General features: G+C 48.7%; 1 protein-coding gene across 2 annotated transcripts; it reads left to right on the forward strand.

Moving 5' to 3' along the window:
- The first annotated feature begins 4,299 nt into the window (after window positions 1-4,299).
- On the forward strand, window positions 4,300-18,908 carry SLC50A1 (solute carrier family 50 member 1). Of its 2 annotated transcripts, none has more exons than XM_088137264.1 (6): window positions 4,300-4,524; window positions 11,177-11,254; window positions 12,198-12,321; window positions 14,426-14,587; window positions 18,169-18,288; window positions 18,449-18,908. In XM_088137264.1, exons 1-6 carry the CDS (start codon window positions 4,403-4,405, stop codon window positions 18,548-18,550), a joined length of 708 nt encoding a protein of 235 aa, XP_087993390.1. In that variant the 5' UTR covers window positions 4,300-4,402; the 3' UTR covers window positions 18,551-18,908. The 2 variants fall into 2 exon arrangements, with proteins under 2 accessions (XP_087993390.1, XP_087993391.1); XM_088137265.1 differs by lacking the exon at window positions 4,300-4,524 and adding an exon at window positions 9,789-10,000.
- The last annotated feature ends 648 nt before the right edge of the window (window positions 18,909-19,556 follow it).

Below are 19,556 nucleotides of genomic sequence, written 5' to 3' on the forward strand. Positions count from 1 at the left end.
CACGAGCAAGCGCGCCCGGGTTGTCTGCTGTGTTTTCTTTGGGGAAATCTTGCAAGGCGGAGATGTCCTTTGCATCGCTTTGGGGCTGGATCGACGAGAGGTTATCGGACGGGCTGCCTGTCAGAGGCCCTCGCGGGGCTGTCCCGACTTGTCGGCAGGCGCGTGCGCGTCTGTGCCCGTTTTCTTTCATTCTGTTTAAATCAGGGTGGTTGCTGCCGCAGCACGTTGGGAAACTGGGAGAGTGACCCAGCCAGACAAGTTGAGTTACTCAGCCCAGCCGCGGCGGCTGCTTTTGCGGTCCGGCTCGAGAAAAACAAGAGGAAGAACGAGTCGGGGCGAGGGTCACGGTTTATCTTCTCGTTTTTCCTTTTTCTTTGGCCGGATGGTGTCTTGATTCTCTGTCAGGGCGGCACCTTTCAGGGGCCAAGTCAAGAACCAAAATAGAAGCGGTGCAGGAAGAGATTTGGGGGGAACGCAGACCCTGAGTCTGCTGTAAAAACTACCCCCTTAAAGGCAAATAAGGAAGAGGAGCAGGAGCAGGAAGACCTGAGTTGCATGGGGTTAGGGATTAGTATTAACCTAGGTTAAGATGGGGGGGGGGCTTTCCATGAGCCCAAGCAGGCCCAAAAGTCTAAACTGAGTTAGGATGAAAAAAAGAGTTATTACATGTCTTGACCCACCTTGTTCAACCAGGTCAATTGTAAAGTTAAGCTTTAACGTGGGTGGGTGGGCAGCGTGATGGACATTTCTTGAGTTTCTGGTTTGGTTTAGGATGGAAATCCCCAAAATACACTTTACAGGTTGTCCTCGTTTAGTGCCTGCCTCACTTTGCAACCATTCGCAGTTACGACGGTGACGAAAAAGTAACTTGGTGACCAGTCCTTGCACTGACAACCTTCACAGGTCTGTAAAGCCAAGGAAAGCTGAAGTCAGATCATAAGCACAGTTGTGTTGACTTAGCAACCGCTTTGCTTAATGACTGAGTTGCTGGTCCCCATTATGGTTGCTAAATGAGGACTGCCTATTGGTAACCAAGCAAAATGCGTGAATACAATTTCATGATGGTGTGTAGGTTAAAAGAGGTCTCTGTGGCATGAAATCCTGGGGAGGATTTATTTATTTTTAACCCTGCTTTTAGGGTATTCCCTTCCCGTCGAGCATTTAATAACTCCCCAGCATAAGCTAATTTCCTAAACAGGTGTCTTTCCAATGTAAAGGACTACAGTTCCCATCCTTCCTAACCCGCGTGGCCCATATTCCTCGAGCGTGATGGGGATTTTACTTTGACTTTCCCAGAGGGTGGCATGTCTGGGAACACTGGCATAGGTTTTTATGGTTTCCTCGAAGGCCTGACGTATCGGCACCGAGAGAAGAGCTGTGTGAATTCTCCGCAGTGAGGTCAGAAGGGAAGTGAAAGGCGGAAAATACGGGGTGGAAAGGGAACAATCGATGAATGATTAAACGTGGGAAAAATTAACACCAGCCCTTAAGTCACGATAGCAGGGAGTCGGAGCAGAAATTCAGTATACCTCAAGCCAAACTGGCAAGACCGAGCCAAGGTACAGGAAGTGGAAGAAAGCGTTTTTTTAAAACTTTTTAGTCCCTGGAATAACACCTCCGCGTTACAAACACAATTTTTTTTTTCAAAAGCAAAAACAGGGATAGTCACGCGATACCGAAAGCGACCCCGGTCTCTCGTTTGGTTTCTGATCCGAGCAGCCATGTCCAATTTCGCTTTCGGGAGCTGATCACAACTCCCCTGCGGAGAAGACCTCTTTCTCAAAGTTGTCTTCCACACTTCGTAAATGAACGGGGAGTGACCAAAGGACGAAAATTGTGGGAAGGCAAAGAAACCAGAACGAGAAGAAAAATGGGAACGGCGGCGGGGAACCTCCAAGCCTAAATCAGTCATCGAGGAACCAGGCGAGTAAAAATAAGGTCACGCTTTCCAAAGACTTTTCAAGTTCGTTTTAAACTTGGAATTAATCTGGAAGCTGGACACCTTTTCTTATAATGATATCTCACTTCTTGGTTTTAAAAAAAGTGACGGCACTCACTTAAAAGCAACACCCGAGATTCAACTTATGACAGCCGGGTCTGTAAAAGGGTCATTGTGTCGAAAAGTTGTAAGGCATTTGTTCTCCTTTGCTAAATTTCACCCTGGGATTCCTGGAAAACAATGTGCGCACACACACATGCGCGCGCACACACCCTTTCCCCCCCCCGTCCTCCCCTAACGCTAAAACTTTATGCAGCAAGTGGGCGATACGTCACACGAACCTGTAACGTGGCTTGCTCCACTTTTCTTCAATCCGTACGGCGAGTCTTGCCCCTGTGAGTTTATAACCATCATTCCACCAGGATTAAATGCTTGACCTTCTAGCATGGCTAGGCTCGGAAACTTGAGTGTAAGTTAACCCTCTTGGCTTCCTGCTTTTGTTGCACGAATTCTGGCTCGGGTGACCCCCGTGGCTTCCATTCCCGCTGCACATCAAGCTATAAACCATGGTTTGTAAACCGCTGCGGCTCTATTCACAGAGCCTGCTAAGCAGAATCGTAATTTGCGCAACGTGTGGACCCAGTTGCATGCTGATTTCATAGAGCCAGTGATACAATAATTCAGTGTTTCTCAACCTTGGCGACTTTCAGATGCGTGCACTTCAACTCCCAGAATTCCCCAGCCAGCCTTGCTGGCTGGGGAATTCTGGGAGTTGAAGTCCACGCATCTGAAAGTCGCCAAGGTTGAGAAACACTGCTATGATTTTGCCCCCACTCCAAAAAAAGGCTTTTGCTCTGCTTCAGTCAGTCCACCAGCTTCACTAGCGCGCCGTAGGCTTTTGATATTATGGGATGGAAGAAGGAAAAAGAAGTGCGACCCCCCCCAGGCCACTTTCCCTCCAACTCAAACAGGCCGCCACGTCTGAGCAAGACGCCCTCCGTGGCGTGGCTGCTGAACTGGCAGGTTCAGGCAGAACTGGCACGGCCGCCGCGCCACGGCCGGGAACCGGTTCAGCCCCGGCGTTGGTTTAACTGGCAAGTCGGTCTGGACGGAGCCCAACCGCCTCCCAGTCTCCCTCCCCGAGCGGGACAGCCACGCCGTCTTCAGCCACGCCCGGAGCCGGTTTGCCGTTCGGCTTCTGCATACAAACGGCTGCGTTTCCCTGCCTGGAAAAGATGGAGGGGCTGAGTTTTCTCCTCGTCCCCCCCCCTTTTAAACCAACAAACTTTGGAGCTTGAAAGAGAAGCCAAACTCGGCCAGAGGCAGGACCGCCCGGTGGACTATGGCAGCCAGGACGGATCTGACTTCAGGTTCCTAAATCTGAAAAGTTGGTTTATTAGTTTATGCTCGGTGGGACAAAAGTTGGAAGCCACCGCTTTCTGATCGTCTGGGGTGCCTTTTTCTTTTCTGCTTTTTTTCTACTTTTTTCTTTTTTCTGCCCCTTCTGAACTTTTCTTTTTCTTTTCTCTTCTACTTTTCTTTCTGACCTTCTGACCTTTTATTTTTCCTTTTTCTTCTACTTTTCTCTTTTTCTTGTTTCTGCCCCTTCTGAACGTTTCTTTTTCTTTTCTACTTTTTTCTTTTTTCTGACCTTCTGACTTTTCTTTTTCCTTTTTCTTCTACTTTTCTTGTTTCTATCCCTTCTGAACTTTTCCTCTCCTTTTCTCTTCTCCTTTTCTCTTTATCTTTTTTCTGTTCCTTCTGACTTTTCTTTTTCTTTTCTTTTCTCTTCTGTTTTTTTTTTCTTTTTTATCCTCCTCCTGAGCTTTCTTTTTCCTTTTCTTTTTTCTTCGAGTTTAGTTTGCATTCATTTTTACACTACATTGATTAAAAAGCATTAACTAAATCTGAGCCGCAATGCTCCATCCCGCCACCAGGATTAAGATGGATGGACTTCAACTCCCAGAATTCCCCAGCCAGCATGCTTTAAGATGGGTGGACTTCAACTCCCAGAATTCCCCAGCCAGCATGCTTTAAGATGGGTGGACTTCAACTCCCAGAATTCCCCAGCCAGCATGGCTGGCTGGGGAATTCTGGGAGTTGTAGTCCACCCATCTTAAAGTTGCTGAGGTTGAGAAACAATGCTCAGGAAGGAAATATTTCTTTATTTCTCTCTGCAATGGCTTGCTGTACGGTGGGGTGGGAGGAAAATTAAAGCTGGCGGCTGGATTGGAAAAAAGGGAGATAAATTCCTACAGGAAAAAGGAGAGGCCCATGTCAGGATCTCCGGTCTTAGAAGAGGAGATAACCACCGCCCGGATGAACAGGCTTTCACTCCAACCCAGCTGATTCTTGCTTAACTTACCGTCTTCAATTCCACCCCAACTTTCGAGGCAGCAAAAGGTCTCCCACAAACGTCTGCCCCCAAAGGCTGCCTTCCCCGGGAGAGCGAAGGAAGCCTGAATGGAGCCTCCACGTCTCAGCGCACTCTACCTTGGGGCCGCGGGGGCTCCAGGAACAAGGCAAAGGAGGGGGAGAATTGCCTTGCTGGGGATAACTATCTCAGCAAAGACTTTTCAAGGAAGGTGAGTTTTTCTCCCCCGCCCCACTTCGGACGCACTTTAGCGTAACTTTGAAAGGTGTTTTTCGGGGGGCGGGGGGCTAAAACGCTGAATTACTCAGACCTTCCCAACTCATTAACACGACGGTAAAAGTTGTGAAATTCAGGTAGGTGAGAAGCTGGTAATTAATGGGGGGAAACCAGACAGGGTGGGAAGGAGGCATAAATTTCTCAGCTTTTATTCTTTTTCTGGCGAGGTTCATCCCACCCGGGCAGGAAAGATGGGTGGCCAACCGAGAAATGATGGAAGGTGGGTCCTCAAAAGACTAGAGGCGTCTTGTTTTTTCAATGAGCTCCATCATTATGAAACATGGCGATTTTCAAACACCCCAAAAAAGGAACTGCCAATGGGGAAAACGCCTTTGAAGGGCTTCGTTCTTTCTTAACTGGGAGAGTGAATGAAGCCTCCATGTTTAAGCGCACTCTACCTCAGAGTCGCAGAGGCTCCAGGAACAAGGCAAAGGAGGTGGAGAATTGCACTGGAGGGTTGTTGTGCATCGCCGGGCAGGGCTCAGACCTGCAAAATGGGTGCAAGGGGGAGGCCTTCCCCAAAATCTGGGTGCTTTGCCTCCCCCCCCCGCCCAGAAAAGTGCAGTCCCCAAGCTTCTAGGGTTCAGCGTTTTGTCTAGCCCGGGGTTTCTCAACCTTGGCAACTTTAAGAGGTGTGGACTTCCCTTCTGGGGAATTCTGGGAAGGGAAGTCCACACCTCTTAAAGCTGCCAAGGCTGAGAAACGCCGGGCTAGCCAGATGTCTTTGGAAACTCCACAGCCTGCCTTCCTCCCGTTTCTTTCCACGGTCGGGCCTTCGCAGGTAGACTGCCTCTACACGGGGAGGTTCGTCCCCTACCCTCCTCGCTCAGATCGGTTGGAAGATCGTCTGGCGGTGGACAGCCGGGCCCCAAGTGCCAAAGATGCTCTTCTTTCTGTCGGCCCCGGGCGCCTTTCAGGGTGGATGTTCGCCTCGCACGGAGGGCTGGATGAACACGCCTTTGGCGACACACCCATGAGGATAATGCTATTAATCTATGCAAGACTGTGGGTGGCAGGCAAAAGTGAGTTGTGATAGCTTTTTCCCTTGCCTCGTCCTGCAAGCCCCAGAGAACACCCACTAGGCCAGTGTTGTCCAAACTTGGCCATTTTAAGATGGGTGGACTTCAACTCCCAGAATTCCCCAGCCAGCATGGCTGGCTGGGGAATTCTGGGAGTTGGAGTCCACTCATCTTAAAGTGGCCAAGTTTGGACAACACTGCGCTAGGCTTATACCCCAAAATGGCCAGTATCCCCCCGTTCTTCGTCCCCGTGATCAAGGATGATTCAATTGACCCGAAACTGCAGGAAACTCCAAGGCCAGGTGAATTTCACCTGGCGCTTGCCTCGAGCGGCTTGGTTTGGCGGGTCAATGGGTTGTGCAAAAGCAAATGCTCGGTTTCTGGTTCGGCCTCATGTGGAGGGTGTGTTTTTTTCCCCAAATTCATTTTTTCTAAAAAAAAAAAAAAGCATTTAAAAGGAAAAAAAATGAAGCCTTGGGCAGATGGAAAGAGGACGTCTGTCTGGCACTTCCAGAGACAAGATTAGCCAATGCGGGTGGGGAGTATGGCGGGGTTAAAATATACCCCAGGAAGTTTGCTTTTAAACCAAAGATATAATTAGCCCGTAGGTTACTGAAAGGGTAAGAGAAAAAAAGTGTGTTTTCGCTCTTCGGTGGAGAAAGAGGAGAAGCAGAAGAAAGGAAACGATGCCGTGGCTCGGCTCTGCTTCTCAAAAAATGTTTTTCCAGCCGCCAGTCGTCTTGCAAAACATCGTTTTAAGAAGTTCGCTCGCCGTCCAGGGGATGGGCTGAACCCCCCAAAATGAGTGAATTGCCAGGCTGACCCAAGCGCAGCTGAGTGGAGGCCCCCAGAGGGTTGGTGGGAGGACTACAGCACCCATAAACCCCAGCAATGCAGAGAGGGTGGGGAGCGGAGTCCAAAAATGCCTCAAAGAGGCAAGGTGGATTTGCCATGTCTTTAAAAAACGCAGGCAAATTCTTTTGGGGTGTTTAACCTCGCCAAGGATGGAAGAAACGGAGAAGTGAGTGCCGGTTAAGAAAAATGCGTCCATTAAAACTAACCCTACTGGGACGACACAAATGGAACTTTATTTATTTCTTTGAATTCATTAGCCCACCTCTAATAGTTCACTTCCTCATCTCCTAATCGCCTTAGTTCCTGATTATATTTGGGGGAGCACCCCATAATAAGCACCCTTCGACGCAGGACAGGAGGCCGGAAGCCCTGAAACAGAATCAACCCTGCACGAGTCTTACCTTCAGCTTTCCCTCCCGCTTGCCTCCGGCCTCAGTTTTCTCACCTGTAAAATGGGCGCCCGCCTTTCCCCGGGCCCACGACGCCATTGGCTGCCCCCCAACATGGGTAAACGGGATCGGGCCACGCCGAAGTCGGAAAGGCGCTGATTTAACGCGGACACCGCACACGTCCGATGGCGGAGTCGTGTTTAGGGGAGACGGTCCCAAAAAGCGGGGAGCCTTTCCTAGATCCGAAGGTCTCGAGATCCGCGAGGGGCCGATCAGTTGGCCAGACAAACGGAAGAACAGAAAAGTGTATTGCTGTTGCTGGCAATTTTTGATGCCCAGCAGGCTTTATATCTTCCTTTTCGTTCTTTTCTCTTTTTACAGTTTTTATAACTATCCTGAGATATTTACAAAGAGGCGCTGCATGGCCTTGGATCTAAATGAAACCTGTAAATCATCTTTAGAGACGCAGCGGCTGTAGGTTGCCGGTGGTTAATAAAGGGCCCGAGTTTGAAAGTCGCAACCACCTCTTTGCTTTCCTGCCCCTTGTTCTATCGCTCAATAATCCTGACATATAATTTATTTCCCCTATTCCGAAAACGGGAAATAAAACTCCCCATCTGGAGCGCTTCACGTTGTTTAACCTCGCAGCCACCTCCAAATTCTTCCTCGATCCTTTCGAGCATCTTTCGGGGACAACGGAATCTAAATTTGGGTGGGGAGGGAACTGCGTGGCTTCGCCTCCAACGGTGCCAGTTTAATTCCAAAATTTCTTCCTTGCTGGATTATTTTTTCCCCAATTTTTTTCCCTACAGAAGCGGGAAGAACGTCATTCATTCATTCATTCATTCATTCATTCATTCATTCATTCATTCAATCATTCATTCATTCATTCATTCATTCATTCATTCATTCATTCATTCAATTTATATGCCGCCCATCTCCCCACGAGGGTGACTCTGGACGGCTCCCAAATAAAATCAAACATTAAACATCGTAAAAATATAAATATCCATATTGAATTAGCTAAAAAACAATACTATATAAAAAGACTATATATAATTCAAGATGACGGGTGGGAAGAATCAATTACCCCATCAGCCAATTCCAAGAATACAAGCCCCATTCATTTACCCCACTTTCTTGGGGGGCGATGTTATAACCTCCCATTGTGCCCTGATGTGGTTTTAGGACAAATCCAGACATTATTTTTTTTTCCCAATTTAATCTTTATTCTTTTTTTTTTAGAAGATTTGGGAAAAATAAACAGAGTACCAGAAAACAAACAATAACCGATACAGTACAAAAGAACCACAATATTGAACAACTAACATACATGTTAAACAAGTAAACGTCCCTGGTTTTACAAAAGATACCTTCTAAAATAAGATTATTGTCAAACCCCAAAAGATCTAATAATACTACTATATTATTGTAAAACATCCTAAAATCTATATCGACAAGTTGCTTCATATGGAAAATATTGTCTTTTCCAAAGCGGATAAATTGCACATTTCCAAAAGCCAATCTTGAACGCCTGGAATAATCACCACTTTTCCAATTTCTCAATATAAATCCAGATATTCTTTTTAAGGGGGAAATCTTTGGGGCCGAGTTTTGCTATTTTAGCATTCTTCTATCCCAGCGGTTTGGGTTTTTTCTTTCCGCCCTTAGGGAGTTTGGCGAAAGCTACCGATCCCTCCTCGATATTAAAACGCATAAAAATCAGACTCATAGCCATGGATGGCATTGTGGAGACCCCACTGATGTTCAACACAGTTCTCAAAATATTAAAAAAGTAAAAAAAAGTTGATGGAGGGGAAGGAACAGACATTTTTGGAGTCCAGAGGCCTAGGCAGATGTTTGAATGCAAAGTTCATTTTCAGTTGGAAGCAAGTAAAAAATAAAGGCATAATTCCCCCCCCCCGCATCCAAATTTAGAAATCCCCTGAAATCTAAGATCTAAGCCCCCCCCCCGCCTTTCTCTGAACCCTGGAAACCTTGGAAAAAATTAATAAATCAGGGCAGGAAAGAGGGACTTCAGAAGGAGGGGCAATGCAGAGCAACCCCACTCCACAGTGATGGCCCTGCAGAAGCCCCTCCCTTAGGTGCTAAAGGGGCGGGGCTTGAGCAAAGCCAGGCTCTGAGCCTAAGTTCCTTGCTTGCTGGCAAAAAACAGGCCGGAGGGGCTGTTTTTTGCTGGCAAGAGAAAAAGGAGGTGCCTTCCTTCCTTCCTTCCTTCCTTCCTTCCTTCCTTCCTTCCCCTTTAATTCTTTCCTTTCCTTTCCTTTCCTTTCCTTTCCTTTCCTTTCCTTTCCTTTCCTTTCCTTTCCTTTCCTTTCCTTTCCTTTCCTTTCCTTTCCTTCCTTTTTTTGCTGGCCAAAAAAAGTGACTTATTTATTTAGTTGGCTGCACTCTGTCGGGTTTTTTTTTGGGGGGGGGGGAAATGTAATTTGAATTAGTTACAATTAGTTGATTCCAACAGAAGAGCCCGCAATGAGTTGACTGGCCTCCCTCGCCACAACTATAAACCATTTTCCTAACTTTACGCTGGTTGCGAGGAAGGGGGAAATCATTTCCTCGTGTATTTCTTTATGCCTTTCTTCTCTTTGCCTTGACTCCCCTCTTACTTTTTCTTTCTCTCCTTTCCCCCCTTTTCGCGCTCTCTTTTCCTTGTCCTCCTTTTATTTTCTCTTTGAAACTTTGCGTCTCTAACTGTAATCTCGAACAGGAAGAGCCCAGCTGATTGCCCGTCCGCTGTGCCCGGGGGCTGCGGCGCGGGGGCTCAGCTCGGCGCCCCCAGGCGGCTGTCGGCCCGGCCCCCGCCCTTCCCCGCGCAAATCCTCCAGCGGAGCGCAGCGGAGGGACCCCGCGCCAGCACCGCCGCCGGAGCGCCGCGCCCAGCGCAAGGCAGCAGCGACGCGGCGCCCGGGCAGCGCGATCCGCCCCCGGAAAGGCGGAGCTGCGGCGCTCCCGGCGCCCGCCCGCCCGCCGGCCTGCGCGTCTCCGGGACAGCGCCCGAGCCGGGCCGAGGGTCGGGGCCGGCGGCGGTGGGAGCGCTCGCGGGGCGCGCCGCGATGGCGGGGGCGCTGCTGCAGCTCCTCTCCTGGAGCGCGCTGGTGTTCACGCTGGGCATGTTTGGCACCGGGCTGTAAGCGGGGCTGGGGGGCCGGAGGAAGGGCTGGAAGTAGGGCTGGGGGGCTGGAAGAAGAGCTGGGGTCTGGAAGCAGGGCTGGGGGGCTGAGAGCAGGGCTGGGGGCTGAGAGCAGGGCTGGGGGGCTGGAAGAAGAGCTGGGAGGAGAGCTGGGGGGCTGGAAGCAGGGCTGGGGGGCTGGGCATGCAGGGTGTGTGTGTGTGCAATGCCCTCCCACTTGGGTCAGAGCAAGGGAGTCATGCCCACCTTTCTCCCCAGTTCTCTGTCTCTGGGGGATTGCACAGTAGCGATGTGGGGAGGGGGGCTGGCTTCGGCAGCCTCGTGGCAAAACGAGCCCCCCCCCAGTACACCCGTGGGTGCAGATTCTGGCATGGAAGATCAGGGGCTGTGGGGCAGAAATCCCCCATGCCAGAATCTGCCCCCCATGACACAAGCCCGCCACCTTTTCCCCCAGGTGGGCTGGTGAAGCGTGGACCAGGAAATAGGTTTATGAAAAGGAAAGCAGGTGGCTGTGGGGCAGAGCTGGCTGGGGGGTGGGTTGTTAGCAGGCCCTGTCCCCAGAAGGAGAAAAGGAAAGTTTTGGGGGCTGGTTTCTCCCCCCCACTCTTTTCCACGGCTCAGCCCCATAGCAACACCCCCATGATCCTATAGCTTTGATATGGTGGGTGGAGGGGTCCTAACTTAGGGGCACAGCAGTGGGGCCAGGGGCAGAAGGGTTCCCACAGCTATGGGGGAACAAGCCCCATGTATCTGTGCCTGTGGGTCTGTGCCTGTGTGCCACCTCATCCCTGAAATATGGAGCGGAGAGAGTTGGAGGTCATGAAAGGATTGCCATGGGGCAGATTTTTGGGAGGGCGGAGCATCACGGTTGCCAGGTTGAGGAAGTCTACCTGGGGAGAGCTTGAGAAGAAGAAACAGCCACTTTAGGGCCTTAGATTTGGGGCTCGGCCCCTTCTCCTTGCTAAAATCCACGTCAGGATTGCTTGCAAATAAAACCCAAATGGAGATTGGATGCAAAAAACATTTACAGCCTTAAGCAACAGTTTGCAAGGCCGTGGGGGTTGAACCGGCGGGGGGGGGGGAGTGGGGAGAGGAATTCGTTTCCAAGGGGAGGGAGGCTGTGGGGCAGGAAGGGGGGAGATCTCGCTCAACCTCGCCTTTTCTCCCACTCAGGTCTGACCTGCAGAAAATGTTTGCGACCGGAAGCGTGGAAAATATCCAGTTTCTTCCATTTCTCACCACCGACGTAAAGTACGTCCCGTTGTTTGCGGTAGTAGTAGAGTCCTGTGCAGGGGCTGGCGGGGTTGGGCTAGATGACCTTCAGTGTCCCCTCCAAGCTCTTAAAGCAGTGTTGTCCAAGCTCGGCCACTTTAAGATGAGTGGACTTCAACTCCCAGAATTCCCCAGCCAGCCCTGCTGGCTGGGGAATTCTGGGAGTTGAAGTCCACTCATCTTAAAGTGGCCAAGTTTGGACAACCCTGCCTTAAAGGATAGCGAGGTCAGTCGGTCCTCAGCCACGCTGGTGGGAGGAATCCGCTCAATGATCCGGCGCATAATCATCGAGAGAGCCAGCGCCAGGGTGGACGTCAGAGAGAATCCATTTAAACAATTTAAATTGTAGGAAATCTTGGGGAGGATTTTTGGTGCTGTTCAATCCTGACTTCGGTTTGGCAGCCACCGACAGGCAGGACTGGGGTGACTTCCGCTGCTGAAGAATATTACTTGAGATGCAGAGGAACCCTAGAAAGAAAGAAAGAAAGAAAATCATGCATGGGGTTGCTTGATTTTTATTTTATTTTATTTTATTTTATTTTATTTTATTCTTGTTTTTATTTTATTTTATTATTTTATTATTTTATTATATTTTATTCTTGTTTTTATTTTATTTTATGAATTTATTATTTTATTTTATTCTTGTTTTTATTTTATTTTATGAATTTATGAATTTATTTTATGATTTTATGATTTTATTTTATTTTTTTATTCAATTTATATAGCCAGCCATGTCGTGAGACTACGGGGCGGGATGGACAGACAACTTTACGTTGCGATCTGGACAACAGGGAAAGGGATCCGTTTGCGGGCCCAAGCGAGGGATTGTTGCAACGAAGTCACTTTTTGGAGTTAATTTCTTAAATGCAACCTCAGTTGAGCTGGCTTCGCTCAAACCTGTTCCTTTCTCTTTCTGCATCAGCAATCTGAGTTGGCTCAGCTACGGTTTCCTTAAGGGCGACTGGACGTTGATCCTTGTTAACGCCGTGGGCGCGGCCCTGCAGTCAATTTACATCCTGGTCTATTTCTTCTTCAGCTCCGAGAAGGTGGGTGAGCTTGTCCAAAAGATCAAGACCCCTTATTCTCTTTCCCCTCCACCGTGGCCAGCCAGACACTTTCAGGAATCCGCCCTCCATGAAGCCAGTGCTTAAAGGTAGACTGCCCCTAACCCCGGAGTTCTACCGTGCTATATGAACATTGTTCACCTCCTTTTAAATCCATCTGTTGGGGAACAACAGATGTATAAAAAAGGACTTTTTCTCAATCGTTCCCACGTTAGAAGCCCTGGGGCGAAATGTCTCAAACTGCATCACCCTGGCTTTACGTTTCCTGATTTTGCACCACTTTACCGTCCCAAGAATATTGCCAGCAAAGTTTCCAAAGAAAGTGTCGAAAAAAAGTGTGTGTTTTTTTCCCTTCGTCTTTTTAAACCAGCGTTTGGCTGACTTTGGATTGGCACGCACCGCTCTCCTTTCCCGAGGCTGTTGATTCAAGAGGGTTGGGGATTTGAGTCAACACAAATTCTCGTCGCCGTAACTTTTCCAGGTTGTTCAACTCCACCTCTTGGGCTCATGTGTCCCGGGTCATTGTCCGGGCGCTGCGGGGTGGAAAGAGAAAAACATTGCATAATTCTCTGCAGAGCCATAAGTCGATCAGTAACTCCCCAGCGAGTGTTTGTCCCATTTTTTAAACCTCCCTCTTTTCTAGTGCTACATTTTTCGGGAAAACAGCCGATAAAAATGGACAGGTGGGAACCTAGGCATAGGCAGGTCCCTTGAATAAATGATGATGAACGCTTGGACCTTCAGGAAACCGCCCTCCGTTGAGCCAGTGCTTGAAGGTAGACTGCCCCTAACCCCGGAGTTCTACCCTGGCCAACATGCTGTATGAACATATCAACCGCCCCACGTTGCTGGGTGGCACTTAAATTTAATATGTTGTCAGGATGGTGCGTCGCACCGTCGGCCAGATGTTGAGGCTGGATTTGGGGTTTTGATCCACCGATCGAGGCCTTCCCGAGGACCTGAGATGGGCAGATGTTGAGGCTGGAGGGTGTTCAAGGTATTGTCACAGCTGTTCCAGGTAGAGCTGCCTTTTGCAAGGGACCGATGGTGATTTGGCCAATGCCGATGGTCTTCAAGGGGTGCTCCAGATGTTTTGGGATTGCACATAAGGTCCCTATAACTCTTGATACTTGATTCTTTGGCCACAGTCGTTCAACTTCTGTTTGCTGTATTTTGTAATTTTTCTCCCGTTCTTTCTCTTCTCTTCTGCCGTCTCCAGGTATTGCAATGTCCACTCCCCAGACTTTTTTGCCTTTCTTATCCAAAAGGGTTAAATCTGGGATGTTATGTGGCAGCGGCTTGTCTGTTTGAGCTCTAAACCCCCAGAGCACTTCCTTCATTTTCTACTACTTTTGGGGCCCCACCGATTCTTGCTAGCAGGATTTTATATTTTATATTATGGATTGACATCAATTAATCTTAATTGGATGTATTCATTAATTTAATTAATTAAATTTATTATTTATGCATTTAATGGATTGATATTATTCAATGATATTATTATTCGGATTAACTAGATAATAACCTTTCAATCCCACGAGACTGAGGAAGTATCGGATACTTGGATCCCTGGTCTCCAAAACCACCCTAGGATTTTTTTTTGGAAAAAAATTGAATTATGATTAACAAACCATATCAGGTATCTACATTAACATAAATCCAGGAGAGAGAAAAAGGTAAAATGCAAAAAAAATAGACTACAGTGTAAATAAAGAGACAGGTGCCGTACACGTACACATTTACCATATATATAAAGTCTACCGTATTATTAGTCTCTTGCTATTGAGATAACCCATAAAACCCAGCCCAATTGGATAAAATTGTGGTTCCTGCCTCTGAATTTTATTTTAACTTTGTGATTTTTTTCTAACGTGGCAACGCTCTTACGGCCGCAAACAAATCTCGGCATTGAAAAAGAAGCCTGCGGGCTTTTGATTTGCTTCTCTGCGGGATGACCTCTCCGTTTCCCAAATTTTGGACAGCCGAAATGAGTTGGCACGTTAGGCAGAAGAATGTTTCCCTTGCAGAAGGAAAAAAAGACACGGGAGTCCGGCTGACGCGCATCCCTTCTTTTCTTGATCCCCAGCGTGCCGTCTTGAAGAAAACGACAGCCCTGTTGGCGGTCCTTCTGTCCGGCTACAGCTATTTTACCCTGATGGTCCCCGATCCCGCCACACGCCTTGCCCACCTGGGCCTGTTCTGTAGCCTCTTCACCATCACCATGTACCTTTCGCCGTTGGCAGATCTGGTAGGTGGCACCCCCGCCGCGCCTGGCTTAGTGGGTTTCGCGGGCTGGCACTCGCAGGCATCGACCTTGCCCAGCAGAATGAGACAACCATCAGTCAATCTATCATCTATGTATATCTGTCTGTCTGTCTGTCTATCTATTAATCTCTATCTATCTATCTATCTATCTCTCTATCTATCTATCTATCTATTCTATTTATTACTTATCTACCTGTCTTTTCTGTCTATTTTCTTTCTTTCTGTCTGTCTGTCTGCCTATTGTATCTATCTGTCTCTCGCCTATCTATTTATCTATATCTATCATGTATCTGTCTGTCTGTCTGTCTATTTTCTATCTATCTAATCTATTTATTACTTATCTACCTGTCTTTTCTGTCTACTTTCTTTCTGTCTATCTGTCTGCCTATTGTATCTATCTATCTGTCTCTCTTGCCTATTTATTTATCTATATCTATCATCTATCTGTCTGTCTGTCTGTCTGTCTTTTCTATCTATCTATTCTATTTATTATTTATCTACTTGTCTTTTCTGTCTATTTTCTTTCTGTCTGTCTATTGTATCTATCTATCTATCTTGTCTATCTATTTATCTATATCATCTATCTATCTGTCTATCTGTCTGTCTATCTATTTTCTATCTATCTAATCTATTTATTATTTGTCTTTTCTGTCTATTTTCTTTCTTTCTGTCTGTCTGTCTGCCTATTGTATCTATCTGTCTCTCTTGTCTGTCTGTCTATCTATTTTCTATCTATCTAATCTATTATTTATCTACCTGTCTTTTCTGTCTATTTTCTTTCTGTCTGTCTGACTGTCTATTGTATCTATCTATCTATCTGTCTTGTCTATCTATTTATCTATTTTCTATCTACTATTTCCTATCAATTTATTTTCTATCTATTTATCTATTATTTACCTGTTTTTTTCTGTCTATTTTCTATCAATCTACTTATTTTCTCTCTCTCTTTATTTCTCTGTTTCTATGTCTCTATCTCTCTCCTTCCTTCCTTCCTTCCTTCCTTCCTTCCTTCCTTCCTTCCTTCCTTCCTTCCTTCCTTCCTTCCTTCCTTCCTTCCTCCCTCCCTCCCTCCCTCCCTCCCCTCCCCTCCCTCCCCTCCCCTCCCCTCCCTTCCCTTCCCTTCCCTTCCCTTCCCTTCTCTCCCTACCTCTCTCTCTCTCTCTCTTTTTCATTGATTTCTATAACTGCCCATCTCACCTACATGACTCTGGGCGGCTTATAAGATTAAAATGTATTCCCTGTTTTTCTGCCCGAGTGAGGGGCGCACACACAAAGCAGTTAAAATCTCCAAAAAACCCTTAGAATCACGTATTACCTAGGTGTGCAGTCTTCTGATCTAATTCCAATTAAGTTAGTTAATCGTTCCCTTTGACACACCCCTGTATTAAGTAGCTTGGAGCATGATGAATTGGGGAACTCGTTCTTACTTTTGTACAGATGCCTCATTGATTGTTTCCCAATATTTGGGAGGTGAGCGAGAAAGATTTAGGTGGCACGAATAGCATCATCGATACCGAAGAGAGACGTATCGTTTGGAGAAACGTTATGATTTGGAGAACGATACAACAGATTTCAGAGGGGGAGAAAAGGATGTGAAAAGGGAGAAAGTTGGAAAACAAGCCAGGAAAAGCAAGGTCTTTTCATCAGTCAGGGAGCGCTGATGAGAAAAATAGAGATATTTTATTCTCTTTTATTTTCCATGGATTTCCTAGGGGTGCTTGATTCTTCCTTTCCTCCTTCCCTTTTTTGGGGGGGGGGATGTGTGTTTGCATGTGTGTGAATCTGAACGTTGTTGCTGCTGTTGACCCCTTTTTGTTGGCTTATGGCATTGTTGTCCAAACTTGGCCACTTTAAGATGAGTGGACTTCAACTCCCAGAATTCCCCAGCCAGGGGAATTCTGGGAGTTGAAGTCCGCTCATCTTAAAGTGGCCAGGTTTGGACAACACTGGCTTATGGGAATCATTTTTCAGTTAGAAAAAAGGGGAACGAAGGGTCTTTTTTTCCCCGCTGAGAAATATCCAGGAAAGAAACTTGGATGCCCGTGGACAGTCCAACTCCCCTACCTTGCTGCATAAGAAAGAGGAAAAAGGGACATATTAGGTGAATTTGCAACTAAATCAGCAGCTGTTTGGGGTTCCCTTTCCCTGTTCCACTTTCTGCTTTGCTCGGGGCCGCTCACGCGCCTGCACCCGTGAGGTTTTTCCGGTTTAGGGACAGCTCAGAGCCCAGGCGGCCGGAAGCCGACGCTGCCAGTGAAGTGACTCGGCCGAGGAATTTTAATTTCGTACGTGGAGAAGGGAGGCAGGGTTTGGGCCGCGTTTCAGGCACCTGTCGGGAAACGGAGCCAGCAGCAGAGAGCGTGTGAACCTGATTTGGCACGTAACCAGGTTAAGCCTTGCAGAGACAAGCCACGGCCGCCCTCGGGAGTTGCGACGGGGCTCCCGGGAACCCCACCCAAGGTGTTCCTTCAGCTCCACTTCGTGGAGGGGCTTCGTGTTCTGCAGTTGGGCCGTCGCGCCCCTCTTGGTGCCGTTGGCGTTCGGAGGTAGACTGCCACTGACGCTGGAGGCGCCAGGGAGGTCCGGTTGCTGAAGAAACCCGTTGGATCCGGATCAGGGTTGGTTCCTGGCAGCAAATGTCGCCCTTCCGCTCATATTCCAACCCGGGGTGTCAGGAAGGAAGTGCTTCCTGGCTGGATGAGCTGTGAGACGGTGGAACAGGCCACATGAAGTGGCAATCAGCTGTCAGTCAGTGGAACAGATGGCCACGTGAAGTGAGTTTTTCGCCAGAGGCCTTCAAACCGAGGCCGGACGGTCCTTTGCTGGAGATCTTTTGGATCCCGCATTGCATGAGAGTTAGACTAGATGGTCTTTGAGTTCCCTTCCGGATCTGAGATTGCATCGTGGCCAAGCGATAGCTTCCGCCCCGTCCTTCGGCTTTTCCTCCTGATTCCCACGTCTTTCCAGACCCTTCCAAGAAAAGCAACTTGCGTCAGTGGTCAGAAATCATGGCCTGTTAGATCAAAGCTTGGATTAGCCAGGATGTTTAAAGCCGCCGTATCTTGAGCAATGCAGTGCGCTGTGGCTCCCTTGTCACAGGAGTTAAGTGGCCCTAAACAAACCCCCTATGTTGGCTTAACTTGAGATAGGCACCGAGCCACATTCAGCTTTGTAAGTTCTGTACGAGACCAGTCGATTGTGGCTGATTCCATAAACTGCAGTTAGGGAAACCACGGCTTAGCTTATGAATACGCTACCTCTCTATTTAATGGCGCATCCGTAAAACCGTCTATAAAATGCAAGCCTGGCGTGGAGTAGAATTAAAATGCAGAAGATCCCATACTCAAAGACATAAAACCAGGGCTGATGGGGATTAACTGGGTAGGAACCCAACCAAAGGGTGGTTAATATTAATTCCCACTGCTTCCAGCTGGCTCTCCTCTGCATTAGCCCGTGCCCGGCAAAATGCCATATTATCGCCCATTAATTTTGCCCAAGGGGTCGGGGAGAACTGTTGCTCCTGGTCTCCAGCCCCATTCAGATGACTTTTCTCCCCGCTTGCAGATCAAGATCGTGAAAAGCCGTTCGACCCGCTGCCTGTCCTTCCCGCTGACGGTCACCACCTTCCTGGCCTCGGCCAGCTGGACCTTCTACGGTCTCCTTCTGGAGGATCTGTACATCGCGGTCAGTATCTGGCAAGGTGGGGGGGTGGGCTGAGCTCCGATCAAATCCGGGGTCTCGATCCAGCTGATGGAAGCCGCGTTCCAGGCAGGGGGAGAGGATCAGTGGGGAGGGAGCGTTTCTCGATACGTTTCTTGACAGAGTCCTCGTCTTCCTCCACCAGATTCCCAACGTGCCAGGCATTGCCACCAGCCTTGTGCGTTTCTGGCTCTTCTGGCGTTTCCCTGCCGACCAGGACAAATCTTACAAGCAGCTCCTCGCCTGAAGACTGGGGGGGAGGTACAAAAGGCTGGCCCCCCGCCCCACCAGCAAGGGAGGACGAAGACACTGAAATCAGCGGAGGCCGGACTGCCCGGCTCTCTTGGCACACGGCCTGCCCGCCTCTCCTACCCACCTCTGGGCACCACGGCGGGGCATTTCCATCTGGATGGGCCAAAGGCCCTTTTGGTCTCCGCGCACTCTGCCGTGGGAGGAGCGTGTGAAAATTCCCTGGAAAACAGACCCAGGGCAAGACGGACTCGACTCCTGCGTTGGGAGGTTTGCAAACCAAAGGCTGGGGGACGTCGCGGGGCTTCCCCACCAGAGGGGGAAAAACAAAGCTGTTGGAAAAACACTGAGTGCTCTTAAGGTTGGACTTCCAAAGCCCCATCTGTCCTTCACGGGCTTCATTTGGGTCGCCCAAGGGGCCCCGTTGCCTTATCCGTCCACCGAGAATGCCTTTTTGACCCCCCACCTTTGCAACAGGCTCCCTCTTGCAATCAACCGGCTCCCCGCATGGGGAGATCTCCCCGAGGTCTTGACCTGTTGAATGTCAGGAAGCGTCAACGGGGGAGCCCAAGGCTAACATTCCACAGATGTTGCTTTATGAGTGCCTTGCAATAAACCCAACCAAGAGGAGAGAGGGCAGTTTTACTTTAAGAGCTGCCTTTTGACTCCCCCGGGCCCAGCATTTTTTCCCATCATTGAGATGGTAATAAAGCGTCGGGCCTCCCAGAGCAGGAAGGAGAGTTCGTTCGGCCGTCGGTTGAGTGGATTCCTGCCCGGGGCAGGGGGTTGGATGAGGTGATCCTCAAGATCCCTTCTATTCTAGGATTCCATGTCCTGGATTCTTCCTACAAAGGGGGTTGGACTAGATTGTCTCTGGGGCCCCGTCCAGACTGGGGTTCCATGCAGTGAATTCCTCCAGGAAGAGGCTTGATGATCTCTAAGTTCCCCTCCAACGCTTCCCTTCTAGGATTCCCTGCAGGGGACCCCCTCGCTGGGAGGGGGAT

The sequence above is a fragment of the Python bivittatus genome, unplaced genomic scaffold, assembly GCF_059951505.1.
Source record: "Python bivittatus isolate LINGU-HERP-01145 unplaced genomic scaffold, Pbiv_v1 ctg000180_np1212, whole genome shotgun sequence".
Lineage (NCBI taxonomy): Eukaryota > Metazoa > Chordata > Lepidosauria > Squamata > Pythonidae > Python > Python bivittatus.

What these genes read in the sequence shown, in the direction of transcription:
- SLC50A1 (XM_088137264.1), top strand. Translation starts at nt 4,403, where the DNA reads ATGGAGCCTCCACGTCTCAGCGCACTCTACCTTGGGGCCGCGGGGGCT. An exon ending in TCTTCTTCAGCTCCGAGAAG is followed by an intron (nt 12,322 to 14,425) that starts GTGGGTGAGCTT and finishes CTTGATCCCCAG; the next exon opens with CGTGCCGTCTTGAAGAAAAC. An exon ending in TGGAGGATCTGTACATCGCG is followed by an intron (nt 18,289 to 18,448) that starts GTCAGTATCTGG and finishes TTCCTCCACCAG; the next exon opens with ATTCCCAACGTGCCAGGCAT.